The sequence below is a fragment of the Acanthochromis polyacanthus genome, chromosome 14 (genome assembly GCF_021347895.1).
Source record: "Acanthochromis polyacanthus isolate Apoly-LR-REF ecotype Palm Island chromosome 14, KAUST_Apoly_ChrSc, whole genome shotgun sequence".
In the NCBI taxonomy this organism is placed as follows: domain Eukaryota; kingdom Metazoa; phylum Chordata; class Actinopteri; family Pomacentridae; genus Acanthochromis; species Acanthochromis polyacanthus.
Window position 1 is genome coordinate 930356 of NC_067126.1, and position 26189 is coordinate 956544.

A 26189-nucleotide genomic window follows, 5' to 3' on the forward strand; every position below is an offset into this window, starting at 1 on the left:
GGTGTGGTCTCTGAGCTCCTGAGGGAACTGATGGAGACCAGCGAGGCGTTTAGGGAACATCTGGAAACTACAGCATCTACTGATGACTGGGAGGTGTTTAGGGAACATCTACCAGAGGTCAGAATGATTGCTATCAGATGAGACTGTTCCGAGAAGTAGAGGCTGATCTCTGAAACTCTTCTACCTGTCTCAGGTCAGACTAGTTCTCTTCATGATGATGTAAAGCAGTCATCTATTCTGCTACCAGCTGTGGCTGCTGATCTTCTAACAGCAGATTAACTCGCATAGCAGCCGTCCTGTCCTTCCTTCTCTGGTTCTAATATTTTATTGGCTGGGTTTAAGGTTCTAATGACTTGTGGAAGTCTGGTATGATCACACTGTTTCAGGATTCAACCAAATAGAAGCTCGGATGTTCAGAGGCCCAGGTAGTAAACATAACCTCTGGAACAGATTACCTGCACAGGTAAGAACTTCTCCTCTTTTACTGTGTTGTAACTTTTTATTCTTCTTATATCCTACCTGCCAGCTCCAGCTTGGCCTTGGCATCTTTGTCTTTGACAATAATCCTGTACTCTCCCTGGTCTCTGGGTCGGATCTCACAGACCTGCAGTCTGTGGACTTTCCCTTCGCTCATCATCTGGTATTTGTCTCCCTGGACGACCGTCATGTTGTTTCTCAGCCACTTCACCTCCACTCTGTCCTTGTTGAGCTCCACCTCGAACACAACGTCCGAACCCGGAGGTTCGAACGCGTCCTGAGGAGGTCTGATGATCTCCACCGGCGTCTCTGTAGGACGAACAGACGTTAGTGAAGCCAAGAGGGAAGCAGATTAAAACCGAAACCAGGTTCTATCTGAGGAGCTCACCTTCAACGAAGAGCCGGGCTCTGGACCTCTTCTCATCCACACCACAAGCGTATTCACATTCATCATCAGGTCGGCACTCTTTGATACGCAGAGTGCAGATCTTTCCGTCTTTCTCAAAAGTGTATCTGGAAGAAAAACAGAGATTTTTAAAAGCTTTGTCACTCAGCATGTTTACATTTCCAACTAACTAAACATCAGTCTGAAGGGTTCAAAAAACACTTTGGTTAGAAGCTCTGAGTTTAATTTTAACTGTACTATGTAGTAAATCCTGAAACCAAAAGTCATCGGCCAGTCGTACCTCGGTCCTTCTCTGATCTCCCGTCCGTTGCGGTACCACTTGACGTCAGCCTTCTCTTTGGTCAGTTTGCAGATGAACTCTGCGTCCTCGAACTCGGTGATGGTCTGGTCTTTGAGCTGTGTTGTGAAGTCTGTCGGTGCCTCGCTGATGATCAGCTCAGCAGTGGACTTGTTGTCTCCGGCCACGGCGGTGTACTCACCCTCATCGGCCAGCGTGCAGTCTTTGATCGTCAGGGTGTGTTTGTCTTTGTCCACTCTGTAGACGATGCGTTTATTAAGGGCGATCTCCTCGCCACCCTTCATCCACTTCAGAGTGGCGTTGGGCCTGTTGACCTTACAGGAGAAGCTAATGGTCTTTTTCTCTTGAGTGTCGATGTCCTCCAGAGGAACCACGATCCTCAGACTCTCCTCTGAGCAGCACAAAGGACACATTCTCACATTAGCACTGGATGTACATCAGAAGATAGCATCTTAATAATAAATATTGTTAGAACTCACCAGCTTAGAACCCAGTCTGTTACATTTACTGTAAAAATTTTTTTTACAGTGCCTATCATAAGTATTCACCCCCTTTGATGTTTTACCCTTTTATTGCTTTCATAAATCAATCATGGTCAATAAAATTCGGCTCTCTTCACAAAAAAATTATTGGAAAAAACTCTTTAATGTCAAAGTGAAAACAGATTTCTATAAAGTAATGTTAATGAAAGAAAATTATATAAATAAAAATAATTGTTTGCAAAATTATTTACCCCCTTTTTAATTTAATGGTCTAATTCAATAGAGGTCCATCAAATTGTTGCCAATAGTCTCACAATTAGTGAAATGAAGATCACCTGAGTGGTATGGGTGTGTTTCAAGTGATTGAGTTGTAATGCACATTTTATTATTTTTCTTTAAAAACAAAATGTAGACATACAAATAGAACAAAACAAAACAAAACACCACACCGACCTGGATACATTCAATCAACACATGGTACTGTTAACCAGTTGGTGAAGGCTGACCAAGTGTAGTCATAATGATGCAGCTTATTAAGAAGACCATAAGTCACTTTTTCGTAAGAGGCTAATTTCGCCATCGTATTGAGCCATTCTTCATAAGGTGGAGGTTGCTTTTTCATCCAATGTCTTAACAAAACACTTAGATAGTGCGCTTCGCAATTGGACATACCTCCAAAACTGATTATGTGACAGATTATATTTTGCAACAACTTGGTCAAAACTAAGAAAACAGTTTGTCTTTACATCAAATAAATTTTGCACAGTGATAATTCCCTGTTTACGCCACTGTGGCCAATTAACAGATTTTTCCCCAATTAAAATTTTAGGATTGTCCCATAAAGGAGACAATGGCGACCTGTAAAAGTCCCAACGTCCTGTTCTGTGCAATTTAATCCAAATTGTTTTGGCTGCAGATATTATAGGATGTTCCCTTTGTGTTTTAGTTTTCACCCCAAATAAATTTAACCACGGGGATTTGCCATCATTGGCCTTACATTCTAGCTGGAACCAAATACGTTTATCAGACATGTTTGAATCAGGCAACCACACTCTCATTTGTTTCACACTTAAAGCTCGTGTCCGGAGTTTCCGTTTGTTTTCAATTTATGTATCATTGTTTAACAAAGCTTAAATGTGTTAGTCTAGTTCGATACTATAATATAATGTTAGTATAACGCGATATGAAAATTTATTCCTGAGCTCCGCCTTCCTCTCATAGACCTCCATGTTATTCCAAAAAGCGCCGGTCGCTGCCGACCAATCAAGTTCGAGCTTCAGCTTTGTCATGCTGTCAATCAACGGTTACGCGCACAGCAAGCAAGCCCATGCAGAGGTGGGCGAGCTACGCACTACGCAACCGCGCGCACATTTGTTTTGCTTGTGGAGGAGAGAGCATCAGGGATTAGCAACTTCCAGAAAAGTTACCAATCCCACGGCTTGTCAGGCCAAGAGACTGCAGGACGTTTTTTGGCTCGGGGTGCTCGCGTCGCTCCCCGACCACGGCCTCCATAGCCCGCCTGACGGCTTCGTTTAGATGCCCGACCTCTGGAGGAAGATGTTGGGGCGTCTGGGACATACTCTTCGTCAGAGGAGTCATGCAATTCTGAACTCTAGACAGAAATAAATAAACATTGTAACACATATACATGCGTAAATGCACTAAGTTTGATAAACAACGTCATCCAGAGGGATACACGAGTGTAATCACATATTGAAACTTTACTCGTTCGTCCTAGCAGATTCATGTTATTTTGGTATTAGGACAAGTTAGACTCAATACAGCATTCTAACGTAATTCCTTTATTATTTACTAAATGTACTAAATGTAGAAGAGTGGAAAACAGCAAAACAGGGAAGATGCTGCAGCACTCCGGGCACTTCTCTCATGTACTGCACACGTGCACAAATAAAGGGGCGAAATCAGAGGGAGGGACCAACAGTGTTTTAGGAGACGCTGCGATGCAAACTCCGGACACGAGCTTTAAAGTCCAATAGTACCACTTAAAATGTAGGCAGTGTGAAACCCCCTCTTTCAGCACTTGTTTGTAACTTTGCTTTGGTGTGATTTGCCCCAAAGAAAATCTAGAATCAAGGAATCCAATTCTTTAAAAAAAGAACCTTGGATATAAGTGGGAATATTAGTCAAAAAATAAAATATAACAGGTGCAATCATCATTCTTATTGAATTGATTTCCCCCACAATGATAAGTGAATTTTAGACCATCTACCAAAATCTGTCTTATTTTTTCTAATAAGGGGTCCATGTTCCTTTTAACCATATCATTATAATCAGATGTTATCTGTATCCCTAAATACGTAATACTTTTAAATGACCAACGAAATTTCCATTTGTTGAATAAAGAAGATGGACAATGTCCAGACATAGGCATTGCTTCTGATTTATCCCAATTAACACGGTATCCAGATATCAAAGTAAAATCTTCAATCTAATAAAACTGGGATTGATGTTTCAGGTTTTGTTACAAATACCAGCATATCATCTGCGTATAACAGAAGTTTATGGTGCATATTACCCACAGCAATACCATGAATATTTGTGTTGTTTCTTAATTTTTGTGCTAATGGTTCTAATGCCAACACAAATAGGCCAGGGCTCAGTGGGCATCCCTGTCTGGTAGATCTCTGTAGATGGAACAGCTCAGACATCAGGCCATTTGTCAAAATACAGGCATTGGGCGTGTCATATAAAGTTCTTATCCATGTAATAAAATGATCACCAAAGCCAAACTTGGCCAATGCTTTAAACAAAGAGTCCCATTCGACACAATCAAAGGCTTTAGCCACGTCTAATGACAGAGCAATAGTAGGATTTGTTGACTCATATACACAATGTTGTAGATTGACAATTCTCCTGATGCTATCCAAACCATATCAATTTGGGATAAAGCCAGACTGATCTTGATGTATTATTGTTCCAATAACCATTTTCAAGCGACTTGCTAACACCTTTGCCAGTATTTTTTGATCACCATTCAGAAATGAGATAGGGCGATAGCCACTTGGATCCAAAGCATCTTTCTCCTTTTTATGAATCAAAGTAATTAAAGCCGAATGCATTGATTTTGGTAATGTACCTAACTCAAAGGCTTCTTTATAGACATTAAGCAACAGTGGACTCAGAAGGTCCTCAAATGTTTTGTAGAAATCCAAAGGCAAACCGCCTAAACCTGGGGCCTTGTTCGGTGGCATGCTTTTAATTGCCCGAGAGATATCTTCCACTTTCAATGGAGCTTCTAAGAACTCCTGATCTTTCACAGAAAGCTGAGGCAGGTTAAGATTTGCAAAAAATGTTTCAAATTTTAGATCATCTAAAGTTCCTTGTGAGGAATAGAGATTATTGTAAAATTCTTTAAATCTATCATTTATTTGTTTCGATGAAGTTGAGACAGAGCCATCTGATTTTTGTATTCCTGGAATATGATTCATGCTGTTTAATTGCTTAAGGTGGTAAGCTAAGAGACGACCCGGCTTTTCACCCATTTCCCAATATGCCTGATTTGTTCGAAACAGAGCATATTCTGCCTTTTTATTGTACAATGTGTTTAGTTTGTATTTAGTACTAATAATTTTGTTCAGCGTTGATCTATTTTTGGTTTGAGAGTGTAGAGATTCAAGGGCCTTAAGCTCGGCTTCCAAGGCAGAAATGTTCTTATTGGCCTCCTTTTTTTTAAAGGATGCATATGAGATAATTTTACACCTTAGAAATGCCTTCAAAGTATCCCACCAATTGGCCAAAGTAGTATCTTCCATTTGTTTGACTCTTTAAAAAATTTTTATTTAATCTCTAATTAATTTTTTAAATTTGGTATCTTTAAGCAAGGATGCATTCAAGCGCCATCTATGGCTTCTTGGAGTCTGTGACAGGTTGCTAAGGCAAAGAAAAATGGGCGCATGGTCGGAAAGTGCAATACTGCCTATTTTAGAATCTAATGAATTATTTGCTAAGGTTTTGGATATGAGAAAATAGTCAATCCTCGTATAGACATTATGGGGCGGTGAGAAGAATGAATAATCTCGACTATTTGGATGCATTAATCTCCAAATATCTTGGAGTCCTAAATCTGTAGCCAGCTGCTTGATAGCCATTGCCGACTTACTCACTACATTACTACGTGGAAGTGATCTGTCAAGGTCCCTATCTAGAATTTGATTAAAGTCCCCACCCAGAATAATTTGGGCATTCCCTGATTCAAGAAGTAGTTGTGACAAGTCAAAAGTCTGGTCTATCAGAGTTAGGTGCATAAATATTCAACCCGGTCTCACGGGGATTCGTGAAACTGTCACGTAAGTTTTAGTTTCGGTTTCGTGCGCACCAACACGATTTCGTCATGTTTTTCGTGCCGCTCACCACGAAATGTTTTTCGCTGTGGTAATCACATCTGAAAGTGGTTTATACCGGCGGATTCATGACGATCTAAGCTGTCCATCGGCGTATACTGCTTGTGTGATCGCGTTTGCGGCCGCCGGCCGCCGGACATTCTTGAAATTCCTATGCAAATTGGTAAGTGTACCACCGGCTTATGGTTAGGTTATGGTTAGGATTATGGTTAGGGTTATGTTTAGGGACGATGTCATGCAAAATATAGCGTTGGATTCGCCGCGGTTTTACATTAAAAATATAATATACACATTCTTTTGAAATACGTTCTGAGTGGCACGAAAAGTCCGCCGTTTAAAATACATTGGTGTGCATTTCGTGGTGAGCGGCATGAAAAACATGACGAAATTGTGTTGGTGCGCACGAAGCCGAAACAAAAATTTACGTGACAGTTTCACGAATGCTCGTGAGATCGGGCTGAAATATTGCACAGGACAATTGGTGTGTCAAACAGTTGTCCTCTGACTAAAACATATCGGCCATCTTGATCCAATAATATCTCAGTCTCGTAAAGGTAACATTTTTATGAATTATAATAGACACCCCTCTGCTTTTGCCTGTTCCAGGGCTTGAAAATACTTTTCCTATCCATGTTCCTCTAAATTTCAATGACTCTGATTTGGTTAAATGGGTTTCCTGGACAAAAGCTATCTACCTTTGATGATTTTAAGTATGTTATAATTTTCTTTTTCTTTATGACATTATTTAATCCCTTAACATTCCAACTGGCTAATTTTAAATTTGCTACATTACTCATGTGAAGATATTTTTAAAACCAGTGTTACAATTGAATTCACAACAAACAAATCTGGTCAGGTGTGGTGAAAAAAGAAAATAGTCATAAACATTCAAAACACACACAAACAAACACAGAACAAACCCCGCAGAACATGGCCGGGGCACAGAAAAAACAAAACAAGGCACAGATGTGCCATCTCGGTGAAACCTTGTATGATCACTGGCACTTGGCATAGTGACCCAACGCCAATCTAATAAGGTCGTTACCATTGAGAGAAGAACAGAACTGCACTTACATCAAAAGTGACCGCTGTCTAGTTATTTGTCCTTGGGGAACTTTTTCGCAATAAACTCCGAGGCGTCCTCCGGTGAAGAAAACCGGTGGCGGAATCCGTTGTGTCTTATCTCCAAAGTGGTGGGGAAACGGAGCGCATACTTGACTTTCATCTCTTTCAGCTCAGCTTTACTCTGTTAAAAGCAATGCGACGCTCCATTGTACGCTTGGAATAATCCGCAAAGAACATTATGGTTACACCACACCACTTGATCTCTCTCTTATCCCGGGCGGCACGAAGTATTTCCTCCTTTTGCTGGAATCGGAGCATATTCACCATCACTGGCTGGGGTCGCTCTCTCTGTCCCTGGCTGCGTCTCGGCGCTCTGGTCGGTATACGGTGTGCCCGCTGTATTTCCAATGCGCCGGTGAACTGGTGATCCAGCATAACAGGAATCTCCTTCTGAAGAAAGGTAATCATATCATTCCCATCTTGCAACTCAGGTATGCCCAGTATTTTAATGTTACAGCGGCGTCCTCTGTTGTCTAAATCTTCGAGGTGGTTTTGCATTTTTTGTAGTTCCTCATGGAGTGTGGTAAGTTGTTGGTCAGTCGTGTCTGCATTTGTTTCTAATACTGCAACTCTTTCCTCCACCTCATCCATACGGGCGCTCAGCGCACCTAGCCTCCCTTCGATTTCCTCGACAGTGGCCTTAATTTGCTTGGTGTCTTGCTCGATGTTAGTCGTCGACTCCCGTATAGCCTTTATTTCAGTGAACAGGAAGCCCAGCGTTATCTGTCCTTCACCATTGGCAGTAGGACTTGATGTAGCTATGGATCCCTCGTCTGAGGCTTTGCTAATGTAGTCATCCATCTTCTTGCTAGTGTTAGCTTTAGCTTTAGCTTGTTGCGTGGATGTTAGATTGTGCCGTTGAGTCTTCCTTGTTTCACGCATAGACATTGAGATTGGTCAGGCCAACTACCAAGTGGTTAAAAAGGCAAAAACCACGACGTGTAGCATAAAATCGGACGAATGGATCTGTCATAAGATATATTTTCGGCGAAGGGTCACAGAGCAACTGTTCAAGCCACCATCTTCGTCAAGCGCCCATAGTGATCTCCCTCAAGTGATTGAGTTGTAAAACACCTGTGTCTGAAGGGTCCAGAGAGTGGTTGATCAGTATTCCTGGCTACCATTACACCATGAAGACAGAAGAACACTCTAAGCAACTCAGGGAAAGGGTTATTGAGAAGTACAATTCAGGGGATGGTTACAAAACATTTCCAAGGCGCTGAACATCCCCCGGAGTTCAGTGAAATCAATTATCAAGAAATGGAAGGAATATGGCACTTGTGTGAATCTGCCTAGATCAGGACGCCCTCGTAAACTGAGTGACCTACAAGTAGGAGACTAGTGAGAGAAGCCACCAAGACCCTACAACTACTCTGAAGGAGTTACAAGCTTCAGCTGCTGAGATGGGAGAGACTGTGCATGTAGCAACTGCTGCCCGGGTTCTTCACCGGTCAAAGCTTTATGGGAGAGTGGCAATGAGAAAGCCACTGTTGAAGAAAAGTCCTATTAGATCTGGACTAGAGTTTGCCAAAAAGCACATGGAAGACTCCATGGTCAAGTGGAAGAAGATTCTTTGGTCTGATGAGACCAAAATTGAGCTTTTTGGCCATCAGACAAGACGTCATGTTTGGCGGAAACCAAACACTGCACATCACCAAAAACACACCATCCCCACTGTGAAGCATGGTGGTGGCAGCATCATGCTGTGGGGATGTTTCTCAGCTACTGGACCTGGAAGGCTTGTAAAGATAGAGAGCAGAATGAATGCTGCAAAATACACTGAAATCCTGGGGGACAATCTTTTTCAGTCTGCAAGAGAACTACGTCTTGGGAGAAGATTTATTTTCCAGCAAGACAATGATCCAAAACATACTGCAAAAGCTACACAGGAATGGTTAAAAAAGAACCAGGTAAATGTTCTGGAGTGGCCGAGTCAAAGCCCAGACCTCAATCCTATAGAGAATTTGTGGCTGGACTTGAAAAGGGCTGTTCATGCCCGATACCCGCACAACCTGACAGAGCTTGAGCAGTTTTACAAAGAGAATGGAGTAAAATTACAGTGGGCAGATGTGCAGACTGATGAGACCTATCCACACAGACTCACTGCTGTGATTGCAGCCAAAGGTGCATCTACTAAATACTGACTTGAAGGGGGTGAATAATTATGCAAACAATTATTTTCATTTATATAATTTCTTTCATTAACATTACTTTATGAAATCTGTTTTCACTTTGACATTAAAGAGTTTTTTCCAGTAAAGTTTTTTGTTAAAAAAGCTAAATTTATTGACCATGATTGATTTATGAAAGCAATAAAAGGGTAAAACATCAAAGGGGGTGAATACTTATGATAGGCACTGTATGATTTCTGGCTGCTTTATGATGTACTGTTCTTCCTTTCTTATTGGTGTTGTTTACAGCATGTAGTACAGATATCCATGGATTATCACAGCTAATATCTGCAGCTGTGCCACCCACAGAACTCTCTGATTGGTTACAGTTCATGAGTAACAGCCAATCAGTGCTGATACAGAGTTTATTAGGGTTAGCATGATAGCTGCTCATTTAGCAGAGGTACAATCCTGATTCAGTTCACATCCAGCTGCTCAGTTACCTGAAAACACATGAAGAACTCACCTGTTGGTGTCAGAGCAGCTGGAACTGATCATTCTGATGATGCTAGGTTAATGCTAACACTGAGAGCTTAGCTTTGCCTGTTAGCCTGTGGCTAACGCTATCTGGAGCAGTGTTTCTGAGGTCAGGCTAACTTTAACTCTCTGTTCTAACTAACAGAAAAACAACCTGCAGCAAGTCAAACCAGGACATCAGCTCTCACAGTGCCTAATGCTAAGCTAACAGCTAGTAGGCAGCCACAGATGAAACTGGAACTGAGTCTGGAAAACAATAAGATCTGGTCCTTAGAGGGAAATAGCTTCCCAACGCACCACCATCAGGATTTCCCTCTGAAAGCTGTTTTAATGTTAATGAGAAGTGTGGTAGCGAGCACATGCTATGGTTTCCAGACATCGGTGATCATCTGGGATCATCTATCATCAGCTTATAAGACCCAGCAGAACATTTGTCAGCAGGTTAAAGTAGAGGTAGACCACCCACCTTTAACTGAGAGGTTGCAGGAGCTCTTGGCCTGCTCTCCTCTCTGATTTGTCAGGTTGATGGTGTAGGTGGCCTCGTCGGCCTTCTGGGCGTCTTTGATCCTCAGAGAGAAGACGTTGTCCCGCTGGACCATCACATACTTGCCGCTCTCGAACATCGTCTCCTCGTTCTTCAGCCACTTGGCCTTGGCTCCCTCAGAGTTCACCTCACAGTTCAGGACGATCTCCTGACCTTCTTTGGCCTCATGTCTCTCAAAGGAGTGATGACCTTCAGTTTCTCTGTGGAGACCAACAACCATGGAAATGGTCAACATAGATTAATGGAATCTGATTTAATGCCAGTTAAAATAACTTTACTGGGACCCAAACGGTAAATACTAAATAAATAAATGTAAAAGAAAAAGATGTGTTTCTGTCTGAATAATAAAGTAGGAATAAGATGAAACTGAACATAATAATCAGATTTCTCCTGGAGTCCTTTAACAATGGAAATAATAAGAACCAGAACTTCAAACATAAACATTAATAAATGATAAAATATTATAAATAAATAAACAGGTACAATAAAAGTGAGAAACTTTAGCTGAATAAAAGTAAATAAAATCACTAAGAATTAAACTTTAAATTCATTTTAAACGTATTAAAGCTGAAGAATAATGTTTGAACTAAAATGAAAATAAATCAGGAAGTTCTTAAGGTTTTAGTGTGTAGCGGTACTACGTTATGATTTATTGCTCTCGTTATCAATAATTGGGGCACCACCCTAGATCTCTAGGAAATAATAACTTAATAAAAAAATTAATATTAATAAAAATTTTGATCAATCTCATATCAAAAAGTCTTGAATCCTCGGTTAAATTGACCACATTCTACACAAAGAAACACAAGACTGTAATTTGGTCTATAATGAGGTATTTATTAACTATTCTATGAAAATAATGACAAGTGAACTATATACAATGTAGATATGGTGTGTGTGTGTGTGTGTGTGTGTGTGTGTGTGGAATGTGGGAGTGTGTGTGTGTGTGTGCATGTGTGAGGGATGTGGAATAGGTGCGAGAGAGAAGGAAATATGGTGAGGATTAGCCAGAGCTAACCTGACGAGGTAACCGGTATTTGGATTAAGAATTCTAATGATTTTGTAAAAGAATAAATTGATTAAATGAATTTAATGACCAAGCGGTTAGTACATCACCCATAGAATGGAATCAGAGCAAACTCAGCTGGAGTTATTGAAGTGAACCGTCATGGGCTGGGACTTGCGGGGCCTTCAGATTCGCACAACCGTCTGGACTTGCAGGTTCGAATCGGTGTGTCGTCGTCGTTATGGCCGCCTTGATGTCCTGCCGTGGGTTGATCGGTTCTATGCAAAGACCTGGTCCCAACAGGTCTCCGGAGTTCTCAGCTGAGTGTTAAAATGATGGTTCTCTAGGCTTTAGCCAAGAAAAATGGGTGTTGATGAAAAACGGTCAAAATTAAGAAAAATAAATGCTGGTTCTGAATCGGTTCTTCAGATTAAACGAATAACGTTGGTTTAAAATTGAGCAAAATGTCTCCTTAAGTTACAAAAACATTAAGAGATAAATAGTTAACAAACTTAGATGGTGAGGGAATTTCGAAGATAGGAAAAACGCGCTTTAGGTAAGAAAATAATGAGAGAGACTTTGGTGGGCCTCTCAGGAAGAGAGGGGTAAGAGAGAGGGTCAGTAAGAGAGAGTAAAATGTGGGCTACGGCTGACTTTATCTGTGGGTCCAGCTAAGGGAGGACCTGGGCGGAGAGAGAGAACTTTTAGGCGCGAGTCTGGTGGAATTTGGAATCTCTTTGTTCTCACAGAGTAGAGAAGAAAGAGGAATCCAGAATGGATTAAAATATGATATTAAACGCGCAAAACACGATCTGTCTATCCCACCATATTCAGTTGTGTGAAAGTGAAATGTGTAGATTATTACATATGTTCATATGATGTGAATCATTTCATTCATAACTATATGTTTATGACATTAAAAATATGTATCACAGTGAGAATATAACAACAAGTCAGAGATTTGGTAACAGGTAAATACAATGGTCATCATTCAACCTAAATGGAGAGGAAATTCAGAGATTAATAAGGGAATTCAGTCCAAAATCCTGTGGGAGAGGTCAATTAACCAGGCATTTCCATATCTAGGCTTCTGTAACAAATATAACTGTCAAATTCGGATATGATGTACAACATAATCTCACTATAACTTTGGTAATCAGGAAAGAACAAAATAAATTTTAGAAATATGAACTTTGAAGTAATTAGTCTCTTCAGTTAAAGAGTGTGTCTCTCTCTGTTCCAGCCTCCTGCCATAAAGTTTTACGACTTGTTATCTGATCTGTGGAATGCAGAGACGTCTCGGCTGAGGGTCTCCTGAAGCTGAAAAGGGATTTTAGCATGAAAGTTCATTAAACAAACATCCATAGCATATAATTGAAAGTCATTGTCTTCTAAAAAGAAGAAGTTATTCCAGGGGTTTAAATGTTCACAGGAGCTCCATCCTTCTGTGAATGAAAACCTACAGAAATACAAATGTCTCAATCCTCCTATAGAGATGGGTGTTGGTCAGTGCTGGAGAGAGAGAGCTTATCTGAGTTTTGATCAGCTCAGGAATTCCAGAGCCTTTGCAGTCTTGCTACAAGTGTTTTTATTTAACCTAAATTCTAAAATAATGTTTGGAAGAAAGCAAAAGGAAGAAAATAACAAAATGCTGTAAAATGAACTAAAAATAGAAGTTTTATTCTCATCTTTAGTCAAACTATAACTTAAAACTCAAAAATGTAAACTTCTAAAATAAAATCATCCTGAGAGCTGAACCTCAGACCGGTCATTTAAACTTTAATTTAACTGAACTTTCTAAATCTGAACCAGTGAGTTCAGGTTCTGATTATTTGCTGCCTTCATACAAACTGCTGGTCTCTAACAGGTTGTTTTCTGCAGGTGAGTGTGTGGGCGGGGCTTACCGAGCACCGTGAGGTCGGCGCTGGCTCTGGTTGGTCCGATCTTCACCACGTATCCGCCCTCATCCTTCAGCTCGCAGCTTTTGATGACCAGCGTCCGTCTCTTCCCGTCGCTGACCAGCTGGTACTTGTCTCCCGCCTCCAGTTCCTGGTCGTCCTTCATCCATTTCACCTCGTAGGTTTCCTTGGAGACGGCGCAGCTGAACTCCGCTTTCTCGCCCTCCACCACCTCCTGACTCTGGGGTCTGGAGATGAACTCCGCTGCCAGTTCTGTCAGAGAAGAGAAGGTTGAGAAGATTACTTCCCCCAAGATCACTGATGGAGATCTGCCCCAGAATCTTTAAGAGCTGACAGAAGATGAGGATGTGAATCTCAACTTCTCTGGTTTAATCTCCTTCCTCATCCTCCTTTTTCTGCTAACCAAACTCTACATTTCCTCCTCCTTCCCTTACCGCCTGTCTCTCTGAAATCAGTTCCTGGTTCACTTATAACTTTCCAAAATTAAACCCTAACAAAACAGAATTCCTCCTCATCGGCCCCAAATCCACCTTTTTTCAACTTAGATTTTTATTGGTTTTTCAGTTTTCACATTTACAGTTAAACATGTTTTTTCAATGATTGTTTACAGAGTTATCAACAATAAACAAATAAAACAAAACATAAAGAAAAAGGACTGCAACCATTTCCCCTTGTTAGCTAACTTAAAATAAAACATCAGTTTTCCTGATCTATTGACTTATAATATATTGACCATTTCTCCCATTTGTCATTGAATTCAACAGCTTTCAGCCTTAGAGCGAAGGTAATTTTCTCCATTGTAAAAATCTCTTGCACAACATTTATCCATTGAGAATGGCTGGGTGAATCGGGTTGAAGCCATCGTCTTGTTATTGCCTTCCTTCCGGCTGTCAATAATATTTTAATTAAATATTGATCGTCTTTCTGAACAATTTCAGTGAGGAGGCCAAGGTATAATGTTGTGAAAGACATTGATACATTGTATTTTAATATCTTACATATGGAAAGGTGAATTGAAGCCCAAAAGGTTTTTATCTGCGGGCAATCCCAGAAGATATGAGTGTGGTTTGCATTGATACAACCACATTGCCTCCAACATATTTGTTGGGAGGACAATTGTTTACTTTTTATCAATGGTGTAATAAAAAATCTTATTAAGTTTTTCCAATTAAATTCTCTCCATTTTTGTGAATTTGTAGAAGTCTGAGATAGTCGGCAGATTTGATACCACTCTTCATTAGAGATGGTTGTTAATGTTTCCTTTTCCCACTTTTCTTTGACATATATAGTTGAATGTTTCTGGCACGACATTAGGCTAATATACAGCTTTGATATAATTTTGCGTGTTTTCTGTTGGTATGCCCCACATAGTGCATCTAAAACGGCGTTGGGTTCACTTCCTCTTTCTCTTATTTCTTTGTTATAATATTCTCTCAACTGTAAGTATCTAAAAAAGTCCTGATTTTTAAGGTCAAATTTCTCCTTTAGATATTGAAAACTCCTCATTTCACCATTGTTGATTAAAGTACAGAATGCTGTGACACCCTTTGTGATCCAATATTTAAATGTGGAGTCATGCACTCCTGGTCTAAATTCTTTGTCGTAAGCAATCCATCTCAATAATTTTCTTTCTTTATTTAGTGTCTGTTGTCTTGCAACAATAAACCAAATGTCAAGTGAAAATTTAGTTATTGATTAATTTCATTCTTTAGATCAGTTGGTACACAGTCTTCTCCTATGATTGTCTGTATGTTAAGCCCAGGGATGCATGTCTCCATCTCTTTCCATTTAGCGTAGTATCCAGGGTCACACCAGCAACACAGAAATCGCAATTGAGCAGCATAAAAATACATTTTTAAATTGGGAAGGGCCATACCCCCCTTCTCTTTTGGCAGCTGTAGTGTTGAATATCTGACCCTGGCCTTCTTGCCGTCCCAAATGAATTTTGATAGCAATTTGTCCCATTCTGTGAATTGTTTGTGTGGTACGTCGACAGGTAAAGATTGAAACAAATATAACAGCCTTGGTAAGATGTTCATTTTCACCACATTTATTCTATCACTAAGATCAAGGGGGTATGTGGACCATCTCTGGATATCCGTTCTGATTGTTTGATTAATTGGGTTATAATTGAAGTCGTATAATAAAGATGGGTCTTTAGACAAGAATACTCCTAGGTATTTAATTTTGTTGACGCTCCATTTTAGGTCATATTTATGTGAAATTTCAGTAGAGGGTGTATGGTTGAAAAGCAAAATTTGAGTTTTAGAAATATTCAGTTTGTATCCTGCATGTATATTGTATTCATCTAAAAGCTCCACTAATTTGGGTAAACCTATGTTAATATCGTTGAGATACATCAATATGTCATCTGCAAATAATCCAATCTTCTGCTCCCTTCCATTAAACATAATTCCCTTCAAATCAGCTTTCTGTCGGATCGCCTGCGCCAGTGGTTCGATATATAACGCAAAGAGGATAGGGCTCAATCCACACCCCTGTCTACAACCTCTTCCAAGCTCAAACCGATCTGTCAGGGATCCATTCACTTTTAATCTTGCCGTGGGCTTATCATAAATTGTCTTTATACACTGAATAGCTTCTTTAGTAAGGCCAAATTTCTCTAAGGTTTGGTATAAAAAGTCCCAATTGACCCGATCAAAGGCCTTCTCCGCATCTAAACTAAGTAAGGCAGCTTTAATCTTATTTTTATTAATATTATGAATAATTTGGAGGCTTCTTCTAATGTTATCTTGTGTTTGTCTGCCGACTATAAAGCCTGTCTGATCTTCATCTATTATATCTGAGATAAAAGTTTCAAATCGCTTGGAGATAATTGATGTGTATAATTTATAGTCGACATTTAAAATTGAAATTGGTCTATAGTTGGAGCAATTTTCTCGATCTTTATTTTCCTTGGGAATTAATGAAATTATCGCCTCCCTCCATGATGGGGGGGCCCTACCTTCTTTATGAATATAATTTAGCGTTTTAAGTAGCAGTGGTTGCAGATCTTCCTTAAACATCTTGTACCACTCGCCAGGGAAGCCATCGCTACCAGGTGTTTTACTTGTCTTCAACCTTCCTATTGCTTTTTCGAGTTCTTTTGGTGTAATTTCAGCAAGTATCTTTTTATTTTGGATTTCTCCAATACTGGGAAGCTCTAATTGGTCTAAAAATGTTTTAATTGATCCCTTATCAGAATTGTCCTGAGGTGAATATAAGTTGCTATAATATTCATAAAAAATGTGTTCAATTTCTTTCGGTTCTGTCAACGTTTTTTGGGTGATGGGGTCTTTAATTTTTAGAATAGTTGAATCTGCCTGTTGTTTACGCAATTTCCGAGCAAGCAGCTTAGCTGACTTTGGTCCTAATTCGTAATATGACTGTTTGGTGTATCTGGCCTTTTTCCCTACTTCATCATCCAAATATTTTTCAAGTCGTGATTTTGAATTTTGAATCTCCTTTTGTGTGTCTTGGTCTTTTTTAAGCTTTAATTTATCTTCTTGTTCCTTTAGGTCCCTCGTCAATCTGCTATATTCCTCTTTTCTGGTTTTCTTTATGTGTGTTGCTTTGGCAATTAATTTCCCCCTGAGGACTGCTTTTAGTGAGTCCCACAAAATTGATGAGTCTACCTCTCCATTGTCATTTTCTTTCATAAAGGTTTTAATTTCCTGTTTAACATAACTAACTACTGATTGGTTATTTAGTAATCCTACATTAAGTTTCCATACTACGTTTTTGGGGTTATTCTGTAGGTTGATGGTCAAATAAATTGCATTGTGATCCGAAACATCTGCAACCCCAATCCTACATTCATTTATCCTGTGTAAGTCTTCCTGCCTTATTATAAAATAGTCAATTCTTGAATGAACCAAGTGAGGTGAGGAATAAAATGTGTAATCTTTCACAGTGGGGTGAAATTTCCTCCACACATCCACCATACCAGTTTCCCCCAGAATTGTGTTAAGTCGGTTTGTGATTTTCTTTTTACTTCTGTTGTTACTGGTAGTATCCCATTTAAGATTTAAAACCACATTCCAGTCCCCTCCACACACACAAATGCCTTCAGTTTGAGCTATCACGGTATCAAGTAACATTTTGTAGAATGACATTTCACTTTCGGGAGGAGCATAAATGTTCACCATTGTCATCAAGTTATTTTCAACTTTACCCTTTACTATGGAGAATCGACCCTCTGTGTCTTTGATTTCCTTTAAATCATCACATTTCAATTTTTTGGAGATCAGTGTTGCTACACCCCTTCTATGATTTTGTGAGAATGAACTATAAAAAACGTTATAGCCAAATTTTGCAAGTTTCTCATGTTCCTGTGGTCCTAAATGAGTTTCCTGAAGCATAATCATATGCATATCATCTTTTCTAATCTTCTTCATCACCCTTGCTCGTTTAACTGGGTTACTAATCCATTGACATTCAATGACATTATTCTAAGTTTATAGCTCTGCACCATAAAAGAAATGTTTTAAATTGGTTGCGTGTCTGAAAAATAAAAACTTTCAAAGAACTCAAATATACTGAACAAAAACAAAACTGAACTTTAAATTGAACATCACACAAATGAATAGACTCCCAAGGTAGGGTAATCAATAGTCCCAAATGCTTACCTTTTGCAGGCAAGGGGGAGGCCTCCCTTTAAGAAAGGGCCCCCTCATGGAATCAGTGAACTTTCCACTAATTCTACCTAAGGTGTTCTAGCTCCTTTAAGTTAGGCAAAAAAAAAAAAAAAATGTGAATCTTAACGACAACACAAATCAGTGTTCTTGTATAGGATATCACAATATTGTCCCTAGTCGGATTATACTTATTTCTTTTTGGCATCTATATCGTCACTCGCCTTCTTTGCTCAAGTCGTGTTTTTCCACTGGAATTCCTGGAGGCGTTCCCGCGCCCGCTGGCCAGCTTCTCTCTTTCCGCGTCGATGTGCTTGTTGCCAAGGGGAGTCGGCTCCATGCTCCGAGGATGCGCGCCGCTGGCTTCTCCTCCGCCGGTGCCGTGGTTGTCAAGTAGCCCCTTCCGACGTAAGTCCTTTTCTGCCTCATCTGCGCTGTTATACATAGCGGGGCCACTCTCCCAATGAATGCGCATCCGGGTATTGGTGTCTGGAAACGAATTCCCTTCTCTCTCAAAACCACTTTTATCTTTTTGTAAGCTTTACGCTGCTGGATCACCTCAGATGTGTAATCATGGTCAAATGAGAGAGTGTTTTCCCCGAGTTGAATCTTCCTTTTCCAGGCATTTCGGAGAACAGTTTCCTTAACACGATATTGCAGAAAGTTCACAACTATTGATCTCGGGGGTGTGTTTGGGTTTGGTTTCGGCCCAAGTGAGCGATGTGCACGTTGAATTTGGGCATCTGTCCCCTCGTCAATCAACTTTTCATTCACTAGCAGCTTCTCCACAAAATGAATCATAGAGGAGCCCTCCATTTCCTCACGTACCCCGTATATCCTGAGGTTATTACGTCTTGCTCTTGACTCCACGTCGTTAGCTTTATCTTTCAGAAATCTTTGTTCTTTTAAAGTATCTTGCAGTACTTCGTGAGCCGTGGCTGACCATCTTTCCAATTGCTCAATACGTGCTGCGGCCTCCTCGAGTTTATCGTCATGGTCCTGCAGAGTTAGCTTAGTGGCAGCTAGCTGCTGGTTGATTTCATGTCTAAACTCAGTCAGTTCCTCCTTCAGTTCTCTCTTGAAATCTTCTTTGAATGACATAAAATCTCCATTGAGCTCGGTCCGAAGGCCACTTATCTGGTCACTTATGTCTTTTAGGGTCAGATGAGACGTCTTACTGCCATGCTCGATTTTGCTAGCGGGGTTAGCATTAGCATCACTCGGACTCGCATCGATAACTTTGGGATCTGTTCTTTCTGATTTATCCGTCATCGTTCTGCTTCTCAATCCCCCGCTCATATTCTGGGTCTTCTGTGAAGATAGTAAATCGTGTAGCTGGATTCAGGGGGTTTTATTTGCCTAACTTTGCGGAGCTCTCGCTTCAGACGTCCATCTTGTTCCACATCCCGGAAGTGCTCGCTGGGAGTCGGCCCCAAATCCACCTTATCTAAAGTTGATAGTTTCTCCCTTTCCATTGACAGCTCCTCAGTCTCCCCTCAAGTAAAGAGTCTGGGTGTCATCCTCCATATCATTTCATTTACACGTCAACAACATCAGCCGGTCTGCTTACTTCCATCTACGTAATATCAACCCTCACCCCCACACCACCTCCATCCTGGTCCACAGCCTCGTCACCTCAAGCCTGGGTTACCTTCAGAAACTGTGACGCTCTCCAAATTTTCAAATTGAAAATCAAAACTCACCTGTTCAGGACTGCAGACTCCCTCACATCCTAACCTCACTGTGTCACACCGTTCTGTTGTTCTTTATTTTATTCTCATTATTGTTAATTTTATTGCATAGTTTTTAATTATTGGCTTTGATTTTCATTCCTTTGTGAAGTGTCCTTGAGTTCCTTGAAATGCGTTTTAAATAAAATGTATTGTTATTATTAAACTTCTAACAGTCAATAGGAACGTGTTGTGTGTGTCCTACCGTTGATCTTCAGGTTTCCAGACGTCTTGATGCTGGGACTCAGCCTGCAGGTGTATTCTCCAGCATCAGCCATCTTCAGGTCCTGGATGAGGAGGATCCTCCTCTTTCCGTCCACGATCTGCTCGTACCGGCCGCCCTCCGGCAGCTCCTCGTCTCCTCGGTACCAGATGACGTCGGCACTGGGTTTGGACACCTCACAGATCATCTTCACGCTGTCTGTCTCCGTCCCCTCCACGTTGGACAGGTTCTTGGTGAACCTGGCCTCCTCCTCTGCAGAGATCACAATAATCTGATAAATCAGCAGCATGAGAGGAACCGCGAGCCAACATTAATTCATCTACTGCAGGAGAACCCACCAACGTCCACCTGGAACCATCCTCTGACTGCCTACAACTGTTCATGAATTAATAAAGAGCTATTTTACGCAGAAAGGACCGGTGGGTTCTCACCTATGACAGTCAGCATGCCGGAGGACTTGGAGGTCTTTGCATCACATTCGTACTCGGCCTCGTCGTCAAACACCGACTTGTGGACAATGAGGACGTGTTGGCGACCCTGAGTGATGATCTCGTACTTCTTCCCCTTCCTGATTTCACTTCCGTCCTTGAACCAGCGGACCTGCAGGTGGCGAGGGCAGAGTCAGAGAGGAGAACACCTGCAGAAGTTACCTGAGGTCAGCAGGTCACTCACCTTCACATCCTCTCTGGAGACTTCACATTCAAACCTGGCAGATTCCTTCTCTCTGACCTCCACGTCATGGAGCGGCTTGGAGAACTCCACGTGAGGAGCTGCAGACAGACGGGTTAGAACCAACACTTACTGAGAGCTAACAAAGGTTCCTTAAGGTTCTCACCACTGGCAGGCTGAAGGCCATGTGATCCAGGTTCTGGGGTCAGTTCTGCTCTGTAAGGAGGTTCCTTAATGTTCTGGTGACTGTAGAGCCAGAACTCTCAGTGACTGGAGGTTCTCATCAGTTCTACTCTTTCAGGTAATGTAAAGGTTCTCCTAGCTCTAATTAAAGATTTACATGAAGTAATGGTGTTTTTGTTCCTCAAACACAGAACCTCCTTACATTTCAGAAATGGGTTTCAAACGGGTTCTTTAAATCTTACAGGGGTTCCGTTACTGAGTGGTTCCTTAACTCTGAGGTGATTTCTTGAGTCTTACTATTTGGAAAGAGTTCTTTAGATCTCATGGAATTTCATTATCTCTGCTAAGACGTTTGTAAACTCCTACAGAAGGTTCCTTAATTCTAACTAAGATTCTAGTAACTTCAAGTCTGATAAGAACCCTTACAGGGTTCCCTATCGGGTTCTCTTAATGTGAATGATATGATAATTTTGGCTCTTTAATCCTGATGTCTTCTGTGTTCTGAAGGGTTCCTACAGATCTAAGAACATTCATAAATGATCTAATGAGGGTTCCTTATCTTAAAGGTTCCTGAACCCTGGACACAACCATTCAGATCCTTTAGTTTCAGCTCATACCAAAGTTTTCTAGATATCTGCTCATTTGAGGAACCTTTATGAGGTTCCTCAGAAGGTTCCTCAACTGAAACAAGTGATTATTTAATGTTCTCACAGGTTCTAGCTCTTACAGAACCTTCTGCCTATCGGTTACTCACGCTCTACGTTGAGGAAGCAAGAGGTCTTGAACTCCTTTGCATCACAGGTGTACGTTCTGGCGTCGTCCAGAACGCAGTCGTGGATGAGCAGCGTTCTCTTGCGGCCGTCGACGATCATCTCGTACTTCTTGGTCTTCCTGATCTCCTGGTCGTCCCTGAACCAGTGAACCTCAGCGTTCTCTCTGGAGACTTCACACTCCAGCGTGGCCGTGGCTTCCTCCTCCACCGTCTGGTCCTCCAGAGGCTTGGTGAACTCCACCGCCGGCTCTGAACATCACAGACAACCGTTCAAACATTCACCTTCATGTCTTCTTCTGAAAACCTCCTCAGCCTGAGAAGAGCTTCTGATGAACACTAAACCATCAGTTCTAGAGGAACCTCACCTCTGACCAGCAGGTTGGCCTCCGCCTGGAAGTCTTTGGCAGCCAGTTTGACCTGTCCGGCTTCATTCAGCTGAACGTTACGCAGAGTCAGACTGTGGACTTTACCCTCCGCCTTTAGCACCACCTGTCCAGGTAGAACACTATCAGTTATTACACCCTGATACAATAGATATAATAAAGTCTGTCAGTAAACAATTATCACACTGAACACAGTCTGTCAGGTAGAACAATGTCAGATATTACACCCTGAACACAGTCTGTCAAGTAGAACACCGTCAGTTATTACACCCTGAACTCAGTCTGTCAGGTAGATCACTGTCAGTTACACACGTGGACAAAATTGTTGGTACCCCTCAGTTAAAGAAGGAAAAACCCACAATTCTCACTGAAATCACTTGAAACTCACAAAAGTAACAATAAATAAAAATTTATTGAAAATTAAATCATCAAAATCAGCCATCACTTTTGAATTGTTGATTAACATAATTATTTAAAAAAACAAACTAATGAAATAGGGCTGGACAAAAATGATGGTACCCATAACTTAATATTTGTTGCCAACCTTTTGAGGGCATCCTGCAATTAAACGATTTCTGCTATTGTCAATGAGCTTCTGAGCTGTCAACAGGTATTGTTGGCCCACTCCATTAGAGCAACAGCTCCAGTTGTTCTCAGGTTTTTGATGGGTGTCCCTTCTCCAAATGCATGTTTCAGCTCCTCCACATATGTTCATGGGAATTCAGCATTCTGGGCCCATTAGAAGGCCACTTTAGAATTGTCCAACGCTTTTCTCTCAGGCCATTCTTGGGTGTTTTTGGCTGTGTGTTTTGGATGGTTTGTCTGTTGGAAAGACCTATGACCTGCGAACTGGAGACCAAGCGTTTCTGACACGAGGCAGCACATTCTCTCCAAGAACTGCCTTGATAGTCTTCAGATTTCATCGTACTTGCACACTTTCAAGACAACCCTGTGCCAGATGCAGCAGAAGCAGCCCAAACATTACTGAGCCTCCTCCATGTTTCACCGTAGGGACAGATGTTCTTTTCCTTCGTATGCCTTCGGTTTTTGAGTCTATGAACAAGAGTATGATGTGCCTTACCAAAAAAGCTTCCAGTCTTGGTCTCATCTGTCGCACAAGGACTTCTCCCCAGAAGCTTTGTGGTCTTAGTCAACTTGCATTTTTGGCAAAATTCCAGTCTGGCTTTTTATGAGGGTTTTCAGCAGTGGTGTCCTCCTGTGTCGTCTCCCATGAAGTCCACTTTGTGCTCAAACAACGACGAATGGGTTGCCATCTGACTACTGATTTTCTTGGACCTTGGAGTTCACCTATTAATTTCTTTGGAGGTTGCTCTGGGCTCTTTGGATACAATTCCAACGATTCCGTCTCTTCAATTTGTCACCATTTTCCTCTTGCGGCCACGTCCAGGGAGGGTTGGCTACTGTCGTGGGTCTTGAGATCTTCTGAATAATATGAGCCACTGTATGTCACAGGAAACTTCAAGCTGTTTTAGAGATGGTCTTATAGCCTTTACCTTAAGATGTTTGTCTATCATTTTTTTTTCGATGTCCTGGGAACGATTCTCTCCTTCGCTTCTGTTGGTCCGATGTTCAGTGTGGTAAACACCTTTTCACCAAACAGCAGGGTGACTACTTGTTCTCCCTTTTAATAGGGCAAGCTGGACTGATTATGAGTTGGAGAACACCTGTGATGTTCAATTAAATGCCACCCTTGAGTTAATCCAATGTCATCTGGATCAGAATTAGTTTCCAATCTTATTATTAGAGTACCATCATTTTTGTCCAGCCCTGTTTCATGAGTTTGTTTTTTTCAAAATAATTATGTTTAATCAAACATTCAAAAGATAATGGCTTGTTTTTGCATTATTTAATTTTCCCAATAATTTTTATTTATTGTTTACTTTTGTGAAGTTTCAAGTGATTTCAGTGAGAATTGTGGGTTTTTCCTTCTTTAACTGAGGGGTACCAACAATTTTGTCCACGTGTGTATTACCTCCGCGAGGAGGTTATGTAATCATCGGAGTTTGTTTGTCTGTCTGTCTGTCTGTTTGTCTGTTAAGAGCATAACTCAAAAAGTCATGGACAGATTTTCACCAAATTTTTACAGGATGTCAGAAGAGCAAAAGTAACAATCGTTAATTTTGGAGTGATCCCGGATCACGGCCATCTCTCAATTGTACAGAGTCCTTCAAAAAATCCTGGATCCAGATGGTGATCCGGATCACCTCCAAAATCTTATCGATTGTTACTTTTGCTCTTCCGGACATCCTGTAAAAATTTGGTGAAAATCCGTCCATGACTTTTTGATTTATGCTGTTACAGACAAACAGACAAACAGACAGACAGACGGCCTGGCGGAGGTCTATGCTCTCCGAGTGCTTTTCTAGTTAGACCCCTGAACAGGGTTTGTCAGGTAGATCACTGTTAGTTATTAAACCCTGAACATGGTCTGTAAGGTAAAATGGAGTCCACCCCAGAGTTTACTGCCCTGAACACGGTGTGTCAGGAAAAAACAAGCCAGATGAGCCCCCGGTTAATGGAGTTCATTTTTTCTTGGTTTTATGAACTGTGCCTGATGAAGATTTTGGACCAGACCATTATCTCTTTAAAATGATTTCAATTGATGCCAGCAGTTATGTGACGTTGCTGACAGTGCCATAAAGACCAGGGGACTCATTTATAAAACATTGCGTAGGATCCATACTAAAAGTTTTGTGTACGCCAAAAATACAAAAAGGAGCGTATGCCCTTCGCCCCTGATTTATAAAACTTTGCGTAAGCACAGCTGCATGCAATTTCTTGATAAATCACACACCAGCTGGAAGATTGCACAGGTGGATCCACCTCACATTTCCCGCCCACAACACACCCACATTTTACCATGAATGGTCAATGCCAAAGTAACTCATGATGTATCTGTATATAAAATAAGCTGCTGATCCACGCATTTTACACAGCGCCCCCTGCAGTCTGTTCACTGCGTGTGCATCAGGATGAATGAATCATGTGTTGACCCAGGCCACCCTGACACTAAATTTGTTATGATCATGTACAAATAATTTGTAAACTGATTGAATGTACATTTTTTTCGTCACAAAGACCAAATTCATTTTCACTGGGGGTTGTGGTGTGAAGCATGTGGTGGTCTGATTAATGGTTGGACCGGCTCATCCCATTCGGTCCGGCATATGGGATAAAATAAACAAAATTCGTTACTGTTTTCCTTTTACTGTGGTATAGTTTGCAGTGAGAGGTGGACAGGAAATGGGGAGAGAGTTAGGGAAGCACATCATAAAAGGTGCCGCGGGCAGGAATCAAACCCAGGCCGCTGGCATCAGAGACCACCCTACCAAATGGGTCTTCTGCTTTCCCCGATCAGCCATACGGGCGCCGGTGATCAGTAAGCAAATTATTTAATAAAGATCACCGACCGGCCCCAGATGTGGACCGGCCCTTCGGTTAAATGACCAAATTGAAATAACGTTCATCCACTCCTGTTGATATATGACATAGTTCTGCAATACAGTCGTAGGCTGATGACGCACTATATGAACATCTACAACAATGGAGGGTTTATGATTATCCGGCTCTACAAGTCTAATATGTGAATAACAATAAAGGTTTGAGATCAATCTGGTTTCAATTCACCACTTCACCCTCCGCACTGCCGTTCCTCTGTCTCCAAAATGTGCTTAAGCAACCATCAAGTTGGCGCATCACGTGTGCGCACTATTCTCACGCCAAGTTTGTTTTATAAATCACAACAAAACACAGTGTACGCACTTTCTACGCAAGTTTGTGATTTACGCCTTGTTTTGTGGCGTAAAGAAGCATCAAGAATCAAAAGGTTGGTGCACCGGTGTGCACATTCTCACGCCTAGTTTGTTTTTATAAATCACAACCTTTGCGTAGAAAGTGGCGTACGCCACTTTCTAGCCCTGCTTTGTGCGTACGCAAGCTTTATAATGAGGCCCCTGACTATCAGCTCCTAAAGACCTGCACTAAACATCTGATCGTTGACCAGTTTTTGCTTTTCTTTTTATTCAAAGAAGGTTAAAATCCCTGAACACGGTCGGTCTATCAGGTATGAATTGAGGATGTTTCCGCCCTGAGCTTTACTTGTCAGGTTCACCTCGTCACTGAGTAAAATCTGTTTTTGATGCAACACCAGAAAGGGTTGACTTGAACAGAAGAATGAGAACTAAAAACTGAAAATGCTTTGAGAATGAGTTGATGGTCTCCATGGAGATAGGATCTGTTTCTGAATGATTGATCAGTGATGCCACACAGCTGATCTAACGTGGAGCAGACCTTTAAACTTAGTTTAAC

At 41.2% G+C, this 26189-nt stretch overlaps 1 protein-coding gene across 1 annotated transcript in view; it reads right to left on the reverse strand.

Annotated features, from left to right (window-relative positions):
• Window positions 1–26189, reverse strand: part of ttn.2 (titin, tandem duplicate 2) — a 276686-nt gene that overhangs the window by 116128 nt on the left and 134369 nt on the right. Inside the window, 11 exon segments of the mRNA XM_051959375.1 lie at window positions 520–786; window positions 866–990; window positions 1164–1572; window positions 10264–10509; window positions 10512–10541; window positions 13252–13518; window positions 19836–20105; window positions 20285–20453; window positions 20526–20623; window positions 21460–21726; window positions 21843–21966. Of these exon segments, the coding sequence (XP_051815335.1) occupies window positions 520–786; window positions 866–990; window positions 1164–1572; window positions 10264–10509; window positions 10512–10541; window positions 13252–13518; window positions 19836–20105; window positions 20285–20453; window positions 20526–20623; window positions 21460–21726; window positions 21843–21966 (2272 nt within the window).